The sequence below is a fragment of the Heterocephalus glaber genome, unplaced genomic scaffold, assembly GCF_053883595.1.
Source record: "Heterocephalus glaber isolate CG9 unplaced genomic scaffold, H.glaber_assembly_v1.0 deba00001555, whole genome shotgun sequence".
Classification (NCBI taxonomy): Eukaryota; Metazoa; Chordata; class Mammalia; order Rodentia; family Bathyergidae; genus Heterocephalus; species Heterocephalus glaber.
In genome coordinates this window covers 13,672,206-13,686,119 of record NW_028258346.1, presented here as the reverse complement: position 1 = coordinate 13,686,119, position 13,914 = coordinate 13,672,206, and the positions used below count along the sequence as shown (strand labels likewise).

Here is a 13,914-nt window from a genome sequence, read left to right as displayed (position 1 = left end):
CCCACATTGAGGGAGATATGAAGAACTCTTAAAAAGCCAGTTTCATCTTTGGTAAAGCTCTCTAAAAATTTTGTCTTTGTGAATTTCCACAAATAGAATCATTTCTGTGGAGAAGCAAATTAAGCCAACATAGTTATTATGCATGAAAGCTACATGCTTTGAACTGCTGTCTTATTAAAGATCATTTCACTGTCTTATGTCAGATACACTCAGCTGTCAAACTATGATTGGAAAGCAAATACGCGTTTTAGATAAAAGGGTTAGGAGTGAATAATGTCAGTATGTGAAACAGTGTTTTATAATTAGCAAGTAATACGATGTTAATACCTGGATTTCCGGCAGGAGTTTCAGTTTGTTCACTCTGGGGACAGCTTCTGAGGGAAGCTCATCGCTGCTGTCAGGAAGGCTCTAACAGGAAGGCTGCTGAAGGGCTATAGTTGGGAAGAATTCAGAGTTTTATACACACTTCCATTTCCCCCAAACAGTTATTTGTTAGATTCTTAGTTATTTATAGTAAAGTTTATGTTTGGGTAGAACACTTTCCCTGGGCAGTGATTTTAGAAATAAAACAGATGTGTGAGCTATCTGAGTTTGAACTAATAGAACTAGAAATAAAACAGCTGATCTTGGATGGTGCTGTCTCCTAAATCCTTGCAGCCTGCCTGGGAAAGGAGACTAAAGATGGTAGGAAATAGCACACAGGAAGATAATCTTGTTAAGATCAATTCTTTTCCAGAGAATGAATACTATGAAACACAGAAAAAAAGCAATCTATGGGAAAAAAAGGTGATTATTTCAGACAAATGCTTGGATTTTGAAACAGGTCTAAGCAAAATTAGCATCCATGTCTGAAGATAACACTAAATATACTTACAGGCCAAATGCAAATTTTGACCACTTTGCCCATACACCAGATAATGACGTTTAAACATGTCTGTTGATAAGTAACTTATGAATATTTTTCTGCTGGAATAAATATTGAGCAGCTCCTTTATCGGCATGAACTAAATAATAAAAGCACATCTGAAGTTCTCCTTTTACCCATACGTGTTGTGCTGCAGAAATGCTATTCGACAGGTCTTTCTTCTGCACTTGAACTGCTTGGGGATTGAAAGTTGTAGGACATAAAGTGCTGCCCATCGAAGATCTCGAATGCAGATTGTTGGTCAGAAATACGTGTAGTGAGTTAATGGCCCGAGTGTGTTCTGATAGCAAGATGAAGGTGAATGTCAGTATTACAGACAAATAATTTCAGGAATTATTTATATAAATCTATACATTAATTGGAGGACTAGAGGGATAATTCATTAATCTTTTTCAGTTAAAGTGTCTTTTTAAACCATCGGAACAGTTGCTAGCTAATGATAGATTTATGACATTTTAGACCAAGAAAAAGGAACAGAAGCCAGAAGTAAGTAGAGAACTCAAAGAACTCTATGGCTTTGATCTATATTTTGATTTCACATGGATGGTTTTAAATAATTTGAACTGACTTGAATGCAGATACGAAATATGTAATTGGGGAAAAGAAGTCATTCAAAAAACTTTGGAGACATTTGGAGAAATAACTGAAATTCAGGTAATATACAAATTGCACAAATATGCTCTTCTGTGTACATTTTATAACAAATTAGCTAATCAAAAATATAGTTTTGTAAAATAGCAGGAAATTGCTACTTTGTGGCCCAAAAGGATAATGAGGGTCACCTTAAATAGCCACCATGAAATCAAGACTGTCTTTTCATACTCCTTTGAATTTATGAGATTTTCTCTCATATACCTTTATGTGGCATGCCCAGTCCTGAAATCAGAAAATGTCATTTCTTTACCAAGTAAGACAAGGAAAGATACAGCGGCTAGCCCAGAGCTAATTGATATTGTACCAGGATGTTGGTTTTTCAATTTTTCATATTCCCTGCATGTTTTATCAATTGTTGGGCTCACATTTTAAAAAATAATGGACACAGCATGATTGGTAAGCCCTTCATATAATTTTTACTATCTGTATTCAGCCTTTGAGGCTTACACGCACACCAATAATAGGACAAGAGATTGAGTTCTTAATAAAAGTAATTACAGCCTCTTTCTTTTTAATCTGCTTTATTATGCTTATATTTAAACCATCGCTGAATGGAGGCTTGCATTTAAAACTCAGAGTTTGCTGTTTCATTAGGGCTTAATGTGCTGTGCATTAGGGCGTTTGCATCATCTTTATAGGGGAGCTTTTAGCTCTCAGATCGGGTTATAAAAGTAGGAGTCCTGTCAAGTTGTGCTTCCCACGGGAAAATGTTTACTTGATGCTGAGTTTATAAATGCTCTTGATGCATATGTTGTCTTTCCATGTTGTAAACCTTTTCTGTTACAATGTATTATTCAGAACTTCAAGAAGGTAGCTACTGGATTCCAGCTAGTACGTTCATTTTGGCCTTTAATGAAATTCTAAGGATAGAAGAATCACATTATTTATTACTTCACCAGAGACTGTCTTATTTGAACTAGGAGAGCTGCATTTCTGTTTTGTAAACACTTTTTTTTTTTTATCAGAGTTGCACAACAGGGTCACGTTAGAAACAGGAAGAGTAGATTTTAGAGATAGGAAGTCATCCTTTGCATTTGTGTCTTCAGCATATTTAACTGAGCCTTAAAGATCCTTAATTTATATGTGCTCCTACTTTCCTTTGAGCAGGAGATTACAGTTAGCTCTGAAAAAAGAAAAAAAAAAATCTCAGGGAACATTAATCTCATTGTGGTTTATTTTGACTTGTCTTGAATTTTACTTCCAAATATTTATTTTTTGCCTTGGAGTTTCCTTTGATCTGGGGTAGGAGGGAAGTTGTAGATCTTAGCAGGTTCTGTTTCTTTGCTTTTCTGAGTTGCGGACAATTGCACTTTAGAAAAACTGGTGAATGAGACTTTAATCAATTCAGACTGTCTACAGAGTCCAGAATGTTTGGCATATGAACCCATTCTTATTTTCAGGGCTGTGTCTCTTTAACAAGTAATAAAGTGTACAAAATAAAACATATGGTCACCCCAAGGCCATAAAGCAAAGCAAAATTCTGGCATTTACTAGGTCATTTTCATCAGTGGAGATTGTGGAGCTGGATAATGTAGCCACCTAGGTAGAGTGGTTGGACAGTCTTCACTAATCTGATTACCTGTATGACAATTAAATCTCCATTTAGCTTTGTTACACAAGAGTTGGTATGATAAATGTCAATACCTCTTTGATTTTGGTTTGTTATCATTTAGAGATATGTATCATTTATAGAATATCAGTGTTTCTCTCCAGGCAGAATATTTAGAGGAAAAAAAATTATGGTTATCAATGCAGTCAATCAAATTTAGCATTATTCAACTCTTAATAAAGTTTTATCTCTGAAATGGCCTGCTTTGCTATTCATATCAAGTCAGCAGAATATTCCGTGTTTTTTATTTCTTGGGTCATTGTGATTACAGCATACTTGCAGCTGTTGGCAACATAGATACACAACTAACTAGTGGACCAACCCCAGGAATGTTTGGAAAGAGAGAAATTCTCTCACCAGTTTTTCTAAAGGATCTAAATTAAGGATCTTTAAGGTTCAGAAAAGAAGTGTCTTACTGGAGAGCATATTTAATTTTACATGTATAATTAGATGATGTTTAAAAAAAATTTATACTTCCTATAATATGTACAAAGATTTATTGAGTTCTGAGAATCATTAGGCCATAGAACTCTTCATAAAATGATTTCAAATTTGGAAGCAAATGTGCATTTTCAGAATATCAGACAAACCCTTGTTTAATTTTAATTGAAAGTCACATAAAATCTGTTTTTTAGTAATATTCTTAATCTGATCAAACTTCTTTTGTTAAGTTACATAGTAAGAACACATCATTAATTTTTTTCCAATTTTGGATTTACATCTAATAACAGCTAATATTTATTAATGGTTTTCCCTGTGTGTATGTAGTTCTTTATGTGTTCTTCAACCCGTCTTCATCAAAACCCTGAAGTAGACACTGCCAGCATGTCCATTTTTGAAAAGAGTGGGAATAGACAGAGAGGCATTCAAGTAGCCTGCCCAAGGTCACAGAGTTGCCTAACTGGGGTGGACAGGATGTCAGCTAAGGTAACTGGGCTGCAGAAGCCAGGCTTCACAACTGCTCTGATAGAACAGCCTCCCCAGATAGGAGACTGAGCTTGTGGAAAGCAGCCCAAGACAGAGGCTGTAAACCTGCCATGTTTGATGCACACTCGGAATCACATTAAATATGGAGACAACCGTGACTTCTTTGAGATTATCTGTTAACTAATCCAGAGTAGTATAATGATACTTTATTGGAACTTACTAGGCTTAGAATTGAAATCAGTGGAAAGAAAACTAAATGTGCTGATTTGTGTCTTTTTAATTAGTGTGATTCTTTTTTACTGGTACTTTTGCTACAGAAACTAGTTCTGGTAGAGCGAGTAAGGGGCAAATTTTGACCTAATGAAGAATGCAATATTTTGTCCTCAAATTAAGGAGCATTTCATGCATGTGTTTGATTTATTTCATATTCTCTCCCTTTGGAGGACTTTGAGGAAATTATGATCTAATAGATTCTCTGAGGAGTTGTCTTCTGTTCATGTAGTTACTAGACACATTTTCGGTTGGTTGTTTTTATGAAGATTAAATGTTAAGGGGATGCACTCAACTCCCATTTATGTTTTCCAAGACTGTGTAATTAAGGTTTTATCCTCTGCCTACGTTAAAAGCTGGGATGGGTGTGGAGGCAGAGAACAAATCAGAATGCCTTTCGAGTGTCTAATTTGAGTGTGCTGCACACCCCAAGTGAGCTGTGTGATTTTTACTGGGCCTGAAAGTGAGGCAAGTGTGGGATACAAGAGCTTGAGAATTCAAATAGTCTACGCGTCTGGCATTTCTCCTTTCATATGTAGATGACCTGTAGATGTAAGATTAAAGCACAGTGGAATTCTTTCATGTGTCCAGTATCATATTTGAGAATTGGATAGTAAGTGATGGTTTGTTCTAAGACCTGTTTTACTCGATGATGGGTGGCTCCACCTTGATATTTCAGCGAAGTCCCTCAAAATAACTTCTTTTGCCTCCTTACTTCCATACTTGTATTTTAAAGTAATCAGGTTGAAATCTTGGAGTTACCTGGATTTCTTTCTGACATTGATTTTCCCCAAAGAGTTGAGTAGCTGTCTCAACCTCCTCTTCTTTATTCTTTTACAGTTACTACCCTTAATATTTACTTAGTAAATTTTGGGGGGGAGTACCAGGGATTGAACTTGGGACCCTGTGCTTGAGAGGCAGGTAGTGGATCATAAATTTTTATTTATTTTTTCGTACTATTTTTGTTCACCTCTTTTTTCTTCACACCAGGTCTCTTCTCACTTCTTACTTGTCCTCCTCTTATTCTCCTTTCCTGTTGTTTCTCTTCCTTTGTGTTCTGTTTTTCTTCTTCCTTCACTATTCTTCCTCCTGTTTCTCTTTTCCTTCCTTCTCTCCCTCATCTTTTTTCTTCCTCCCTCTGCTTTCTACCTTCTCTCCTTTTAAATTTAAAAAAAAATCTACTTATAGATAAATCTTTGTACATATTATAGGATGTGTAAATCTTTTTAAAAAATCATCTCATTATACATGTAAAATTAAATATGTCAGGTGTCAACAGAAACACATGCTCCACTGTTACTGTCATCCTTTACTTGTGAGCTTCTTGTGCCACACCAACCCGGTGTTCTGGACTATGTTATTTCTTTTTGTACTTCTAATACTTCGTCCATAGTAGGCTTGCCGCACAGCACTCTTCCTGGGGGAAAGATGTTCCCCATACTCAGGGGTTAAACTGTTTTCCCATTAGAATCCTCTTTAGATCACAGATGTAGTTCTTATTTGTCTCCATTATGGGCCAGTCATGACAGCAGGTCACAGTCAGGAGGAAAGAGAATGCTGTGCATACAGCTCTCAGCTTTAGAATCCACTTGTGCTGCATTTTCTCTTTTGTGTTTTTTTTCTATGAAAGGTTGGCATCTAAATTTTTGCACCTGACTTTAAAATATGTGGTATTCTGTCATACCAGATGTCAAATAACCATAGGGAAACTAGTTTGCCTAACTAGTTACACTGAGTAAAATAAGAAAAAGTTTAAGGTAAACTGTTTATTGTTGTAATCCCCCAGAGACCATTATAAAAATGTATATTAATGAAGAATATGTGAAATTTCTCTTTTAAATATGTCCCATATGCCACTTTAAGTTTTGACCACCTCCTACTCCACTTGGTTAGCTTTCATAAATCCAAATGTAGAGAGTATTTATTGGATTATTGTAGTGACACTGATAGAAATAGGCTGTAGGCCTAAGCCCTTCATGTCATGGGAATGAGATGACTGCTGTATAATTAGATTTGTTACTGAAAAATGTAAACATTTATTCTTCATCGGAGCTACATCACTGAAGCACACTTTACGTTCTAGAAGGTGTTTGGAAGCACTATACATGCAGAAACGCTCTTTATGTATATTAGCAGATTAATTCGGACTATAGTTATTTTCAGCCAAGATTAGCCCGTACAGCTTTGAAAGTTCTCTATTTGAACAGTGATTTTTCGTTAACAACTTAGCTTTTCATTTTTAAGGTTTTACTTTTCTATCAGCCCATAACCTCAAGTCCTCTTAAATTAGTACCCTCATAATTATCTCTGTTGCTATCAATTATAGCACTTGAAAATGAACCACATCTGAGGAAAGGTTTGTGTTTAGTTCAAACAACTTTTTTTTGCTGCATTGAAAATAAGTACATGTGCTAAAGTGTCATATGCGTTCTGAAGCTTTTAAAGAAGTTTCCTTCCCTTCAACATACTTTTAGATATTATTGTTATTAGTGTTTGCTGTGTATTAGAAGAAAAGAAGTAAATTGAGGTTAAAAACCTTGAAAAGGGCCAGGATTTAGCTCAGTGGTTCCAGCGCCTGCCTCGCAAGTGCAAGGACCTGAGTTCGATCCCTGTTACCAAAAAAAAAAAAACCCTTGAAAAAAGCTACCCTAATATATTTTTCACTCCCACAGTGAAGGATTTCTTTTAAAGCATATATGTATGTAAATTATAAATGAAAAGCCACGGAAAATACTAAATACAACGATCGGTTTTTAAAAGTATGGTGAAAATGGAATAAGACATCATTATCGTCCTCCATGAAAAATGAGTTTTTAAAATACAGTTTTAATTCACAGTCAGATGGCTTTGTGCTTTGGGGTGAAAGATGCATTTTGTGCTTTTTCGAAGAAGTTTCTTTATGTGGAGTCCAGGCGGTGATAACTGTGTGGTGAGTTAGTATGGCTGCCTCATCCCGGGTGAGGCAGGGGGTTGGCAAGAAATTCTCCTGCATGCAGTTCCTGTCTCTTGTAAGGAATGAATTCATTTACTTAACCAAAATACACTGAGCCCTCGCTAATTTGCAAACATTCATAATGTACTCTTCCAGTATTCTCAGGATAGAAACAGAGTATTGGCTTTGTAACAGCAGCACTGAACCTGTTCCTTTTCAGCTAAGACCTCTGGTCATGCCAGGCGGGTGAGTTTGTCCCTGAATGACTTTGTCACTTCCCCTTTATTTAACTTATCCATTCCACAGGCAAGACACACTTACATGGCGATTCATTTTATTAAATAATAATCCCACCTATGTGGCCGACACTGAGTGTGCTACTTAATGTGGTATTCCCTAGTGACGTGTAGCTGTTTAAATTTTATTGTAATTTATTTATTTATTTATTTTTGGTACTGGCGATCGAACTCAGGTCCTTGCATTTGCGCAGCAGGTGGCGAAACCACTGAGCTAAATCCCTGGCCCTGTTTAAATTTTAGTTAATTAAACTGAAGTAAAGAAAAATTAAAACATTTAAATTAAATTTAAGACAGTTGTTCATTTTCCCTAGCCTGTATCAAATGCTCAGTAGCCACGTGTGGCTCATGGCTATCATATTGGATCGAGAAGACTATAGAGCATTTTTATCATCTTGGAAAGTTCTCCTGGACAACACACCTAGACTTCTCACTCTATCCTCACAGTGATCCCACAAAATGGCTTGAACTACACGGAATACAGTACTACTTATATCTATAGAGATGAGACAGGTTCCAGGAGGTTAAAAAAAATGTGTCCTTTCATAGAATTTGATATAGAGAGCTTTCTCTGGGAGCAGGCAGTTGCAAGTTAAGGTAAATACAAATGAATGGAGGAGTTTTATCTACAGTTTTTGATCTTAAAATATGAGTAACTTGAAGGGGAAGACGTGGTCTAGCTTGTTCATTTTGTATCCCTGGTGACCATTACAGAGCCTGACACAAGCTAAATACTCAGGAACTGTGAGGCGCATGAATGAATACATGTCATTTTTTGTCTAAGCAGAATTTAAAATTTAATATGATTTAAAAACCATGGATATCTAATCCTGGTAATAATTTTTACTAAACTGTTGTTGCAAACATTTATTTTTGCATAAATGTTCCTGCTGTGTATTTATTTTTTAACCATAAATGAAGAGATTAAAAAACAAATATATGTCACAAAATACAATATATGTGGTCAGTAGGAGTGGCTGTTTTCTTAAAATAGTAAGTTGTGTGTTGTTTTAGGATAGCATTTAATTACATCAGTTATTTTTCTTTCTGACTTATGTACCTCTTTTACCGTAGAAAATATCAAAATTACCACAGATGCAGCTTCTCAATCTTTTTGAAAGAGAAAAGGAATCAAATTTTAAGTAATTATTCTTTCCCAAGTTGGCCATTATGTGATCCTAATATTCTATTATATTAGCTTTTAAAATGCTATATAGTACTAAGATGATTTATAAAGCAAGTGGGTAATCTAGGGAAAGTGTCAGTACTGCTATTGTCATTAAATGAGATTCATGAGCTTTGTTTGCTGCTTTGGTTGTACTTAAAAGAACTGTCAGTAGAATGAAAGCTTTTGTCAACATAATTCAATTACATATATACGAAAGCAGATCTTTCCTGGGTAAAGAATCACAACTTTTAAATGTATATTCACCACCAATTTAAAAGTTGTAATGTAATTTCCGTAGCTACCTTAATCCTAAACCAAAATGTTTCACTGGTGTTTTTCCCAAAATTGCTTTTCTTTCATATTTCTCAGGCTGGATTGTCTGATTTTTAAGGTTGCTGTCAAGTACCAACACCCTGTTGTGATGGTGTTGTAATAGTTTAAATTCACTTTAACATCATGTGTGTCCAGGTTTCTTGAGGATGTACGTGCTCTCTCTTGAGCTCTTTTGGTGTGGTCGTGGCGCGTGACGCCAAAAGATTGCAAAATGAAGAAATGATGATGATGTAGGGTAGTTTCTCAGAAATCTTGCGTGTGGAAGCAGAAGTTCAAAGCGTTTTCTGTTGGAAAAGCCTGACATTGCTGAAGCAGTAGAGTCGCTACAATAAAACATTTTCATCTCTAGATTTTGCACACTTTCCGTTTTTACCTATGATGATGAGATACTTGTGAATTTAGTCCTTTGATCCATGTTTAAGTTTCTGGACAAAGTACCTCAGGATGGCATTTAAAGTTTTTGTTTTTTTTGAAAATAAGGTTTCTTCTCACCTTCAGCAAATTGGAAATACATGTAGAAACTTTGCAGTGTCATGCATTACATTTCAGGGCAAGTCTTAGTTGCTTTAGTCACTGGAGTGCGAGGTGATAGTGTTTTGGATGGTGTTCCTCAGGGCTTGGCTCAAACAAGGGACTGCCTGTCAGGCGACTGCCAGGGGGAAGTGGGGAAAAGTGTCCCAGCTCTGTGGTTCAGGGATGTGCTGTTATTGAGCAGTTGAAATCTCTGCTTGCCATGGAGGAAAAGGCATTGTCTGAAGTGAAACATTGGCATCCTTTGTTTAAAGGTTGTGGAAGTCCTTCAGAAAGTATCATATTCATGCACAGTGAATTGTTTATGTGTTCATGTACAATCGGTAGCAGTACTAACCTCCCTCGGTGCACTACAGCATATTATTTGCATTTTAAATATAGCCTTTAAATGATTCTGAGATGCCTGTGACTTTTCTCATGGAGTGATTTGGAGATGAGCAGCGATCACACATGTCATTTTTGAGCAGCTGTTGAAGAAGCAGAACGTGATTATGCCACTTGGTTTATGTATTACATCTGGTTGCTGGAGAATTTCAAAAATTCACTGATATTTGGAAAGGAAAATCTCTCTCATTCGGGGGCAGTCAAAAACTCTATTTTAAACTATGAATTTTGGCCACTCAGGGATGACACTTACTTGAGCCACCTGTTGAGGGGCACGGTGAGAGAGAAAGGGTTCGTATAAGATGCTCTTTGCAGGCCTTGATAACCCCAGTGGTGTGTATTCACGCAGGCCTGCAGGGGTGTTGATGGGGAATCATCTTATTTTCACGTTTGATCATCCCCATGACCCACGTGTAGGAGGAGCTGGGAGCATTTTTCTGTGAAACAGACCCTTAATCAGGAAAGGCCCCGGAAGATTTTCTTCTTTTCATTTGTCTTCCTTTGGGAAATTCTTCCTGTTAGTCCTCCTTCATCAGGATCCTGCCCACCCCATTCATGGTATTTTTTGGTTTCATTGTGCACGGTGAGGTTTTCATTATGAGCCATTTTGTGTGGTCATTTCAGCACTTTCAATTTCCTCTAAAGATACCGACATCTTTGCCCAAGGCCTCATTGCTGTAGGAGCTCAGTAGAAGGTTTCCTTGGAGTACATGTGTGTCCAGTAATCTCTGAACTACTGCTTCCGGTTTTGACAGCACTAAAAGCTTTGTAAGAAGAAACCCCCACAACTGGATGCTTTCATAGGAATGTCATTGGAAGGACCCAGTAGTAAACGGTACTGATTTGGGAGTTGATTTCTCAGGTTTTAAAATGTATGTGCTATTAAACCTCGTGAATTGCTTATAGTACTTCTGTCCCTTACTTTCATCTTTTATGTTGACCTAAAATGTTTAGCATAATGAACCACTCACAGTGTAGCTGTTGAGAAATGGAGAGTGATTTTGTTTTGGCTCTGATTATTCAAGTGATTTCCCTCAAAGCAGGAGTGCTATTGTATTCTCCTGTTTCCTTGATGTGGGATACTTGGCAGTTCCCGCTCAACCCTGCAGTGACCCCAGTGAATTAATGCCACATTTAAAGTAACATTCATTTCTTCCACACTCCAGGTCACTTCAGGTGGAACATTTATTGGCATTGGACGGAAGACACCAGATTGCCAGGGAAACACCAAGTATTTCCGCTGTAAATTCTGCAATTTCACTTATATGGGCAACTCATCCACTGAGTTAGAACAGCATTTTCTTCAGACTCACCCGAACAAAATCAAAGCTTCTCTACCCTCCTCCGAGGGCACCAAACCTTCAGAGAAAAACTCTAACAAACCCATGCCTGCGCTTCGACCCGGCGATTCTGCAGACTTGGGGAAGTGGCAGGACAAGGTCACTGTCAAGGCGGGAGACGACACTCCTGTTGGCTACTCAGTGCCCATCAAGCCGCTCGACTCCTCAAGACAGAGCAGTACAGAGGCCACCAGTTACTACTGGTGTAAATTTTGTAGTTTCAGCTGTGAGTCCTCGAGCTCACTTAAACTGCTAGAACATTATGGCAAGCAGCACGGAGCAGTGCAGGCAGGTGGCCTTAACCCGGAACTGAACGATAAGCTTCCCAGGGGCTCTGTCATTAACCAGACCGATCTAGCCAAAAATGCAGAAGGAGAGCCGATGACCAAGGAAAACAAGGGCCTGGGCGGGACTAAAAAGAAGGACTTCTCCGCCAAGGGAGCGGAGGATAACATGGTCACAAGCTACAACTGTCAGTTCTGCGAATTTAGGTATTCCAAGAGCCACGGCCAGGAAGTCATTGTGGTGGGGCCGCTCCTGCGTCACTATCAGCAGCTCCACCACATCCACAAGTGCACCATTAAGCACTGTCCGTTCTGCCCCAGAGGGCTTTGCAGCCCCGAAAAGCACCTTGGAGAAATTACTTACCCGTTTGCTTGCAGAAAAAGTAATTGTTCCCACTGTGCGCTCTTGCTGTTGCACTTGTCTCCCGGGGCCGCCGGAAGCTCGAGAGTCAAGCATCAGTGCCACCAGTGTGCATTCTCCACCCCTGACGTAGATGTGCTCCTCTTTCACTACGAGACAGTGCATGAGTCCCAAGCGTCGGAGGTCAAACAGGAAGCAAATCATCTGCAAGGACCGGATGGGCCGCAGGCTGTCAAGGACAGCAAAGAACACTCATGCACCAAATGTGATTTTATTACCCAGGTGGAAGAAGAGATTTCCAGACACTACAGGTGAGTTGTGGGAAGCGGGAACCAAGGAAAGAATGGGGAGGTTACAGGCCAGGTTCACATAAAGAGATCATAGAATTCCAGGTAAAATATTAATATATGTGAAAGCCTCAGATTTTAATTTGGACACTTATGGTGACATTGTATAGAGCTGTTTTCTACCTTTTGCCACGTGCATTTTAAAATTCCCAGCGGTGCTGATAATGGTGACCCTTGCTGGTTTACTGTAACCTGTTTATTTGCCCTTGCTAAATAGGACTCCACATCCTGAGATTTTGATGGAGTTGCTCCCAAACTGGAGGTGGTGTTATATTTTATTCTCCATCCTAACTGAGAAACAGTCACTTGAGAACCTGTTGCTCATTTATTTCTCTTCTCACTTTGAAAAATTGTGCATTCTTGATTACTTGGCAAACAATCAGTAATCCAAAGGTGAGCATTCCACCCCATGTGAGATACTTGATGTGTAGTCAAGTAAAACTTAACTAACTTCAAATTCATGGAGGTGAGATACATTCGTATCTTCCTTTTTCTTTGACTGTTTTCTTTATAAGCAGTTTTCTCAATCACTCTTTCATACTTTCTAGTGATGAGTTTAGGCTATCTGTGCTAATTTCACATGTGTATTTATTCCTTAACCGAGTTCAAAAATATACATTGTGTCAGGCATTGACTGTAGAGGAATAAACAATGCAGGCAGTGTCATTTCCTATTTGGAGTTGAATTCAGTAGGGAAGATGGGGTACGTCCAGGATCAGAGTGAGACTTTGTATTGAACATAATGGCAGTGTAGTTTAATATGGTGGACTAGGCAGGTCTTCTGGGAGTAAGAAGACTGCAAGCTGAGACTTGGGTATAAGTGGGAATATTGTAGCAAAGCCCTGGGGATACAGGGTGTTCAGATATTAGTGCCTATTGGGTGCTTTCTTGTTAGTATGCCTCTAGGTACCAAAGGAGAATACTTCATTTACTATTTTGAAGTGATTTTTCATATGAAGGTTCAATATTCAAGTCTAAAAACCTTGTTATTTCCATTTTTACTCCCCAAGATTTTAAACAGCTCCTTCTTTTCCTTTCAGAAGCTGCATTTCAGTGCCAGTGTGTGTATGTAGTTTTAGTCACAGTAATGAAGTGGTCTGTGTCCAACAATAGGCTAATAATGTTAGATGTTAATTTGAAGGGCATCCTAATGTTCACAGTGAATCAAAATGTTCAGAAACACTTACTTGAGATTTACACTGTTTAATTTATAAGGTCAGCCCTAGGAAAGACACAGTTCTGCAGTCAAATATGTGTTCACACTTGCAGTGAGTGTTTCTGGCTTCTCTGATGTTAGCTGCATGTGAATTTATTTCTGGGGCTAGCAGAACTCAGCTTCTTTCTGAGCTTTAATAGCCCAGATGTGTGAGTATCGGTGAGTATGTGCATGGTTTGCTTGTACGTTTGCTCAGTGATATGAAAATCAGATAATGCATTCATTTTTTTTTTAAGGGGGCAGCTTTGTTGAAGACATCTTCATGATTTTCTGTAAGCATGAGGAAATCACCCCTTTCCATTTGGACATGTCTAGTTACCAGATTTGTACAAGAAGT

General features: G+C 38.1%; 1 protein-coding gene across 7 annotated transcripts in view; it reads left to right on the top strand.

Moving 5' to 3' along the window:
• The window catches only part of Trps1 (transcriptional repressor GATA binding 1), a 238,130-nt gene that overhangs the window by 45,298 nt on the left and 178,918 nt on the right, over window positions 1-13,914 (top strand). For all 7 annotated transcript variants that reach the window (XM_004850196.3, XM_004850194.3, XM_004850192.3 and 4 more), the window contains one exon: window positions 11,196-12,325. In XM_004850196.3, the coding sequence (XP_004850253.1) occupies window positions 11,196-12,325 (1,130 nt within the window). The remainder of the gene's footprint in view (window positions 1-11,195; window positions 12,326-13,914) is intronic.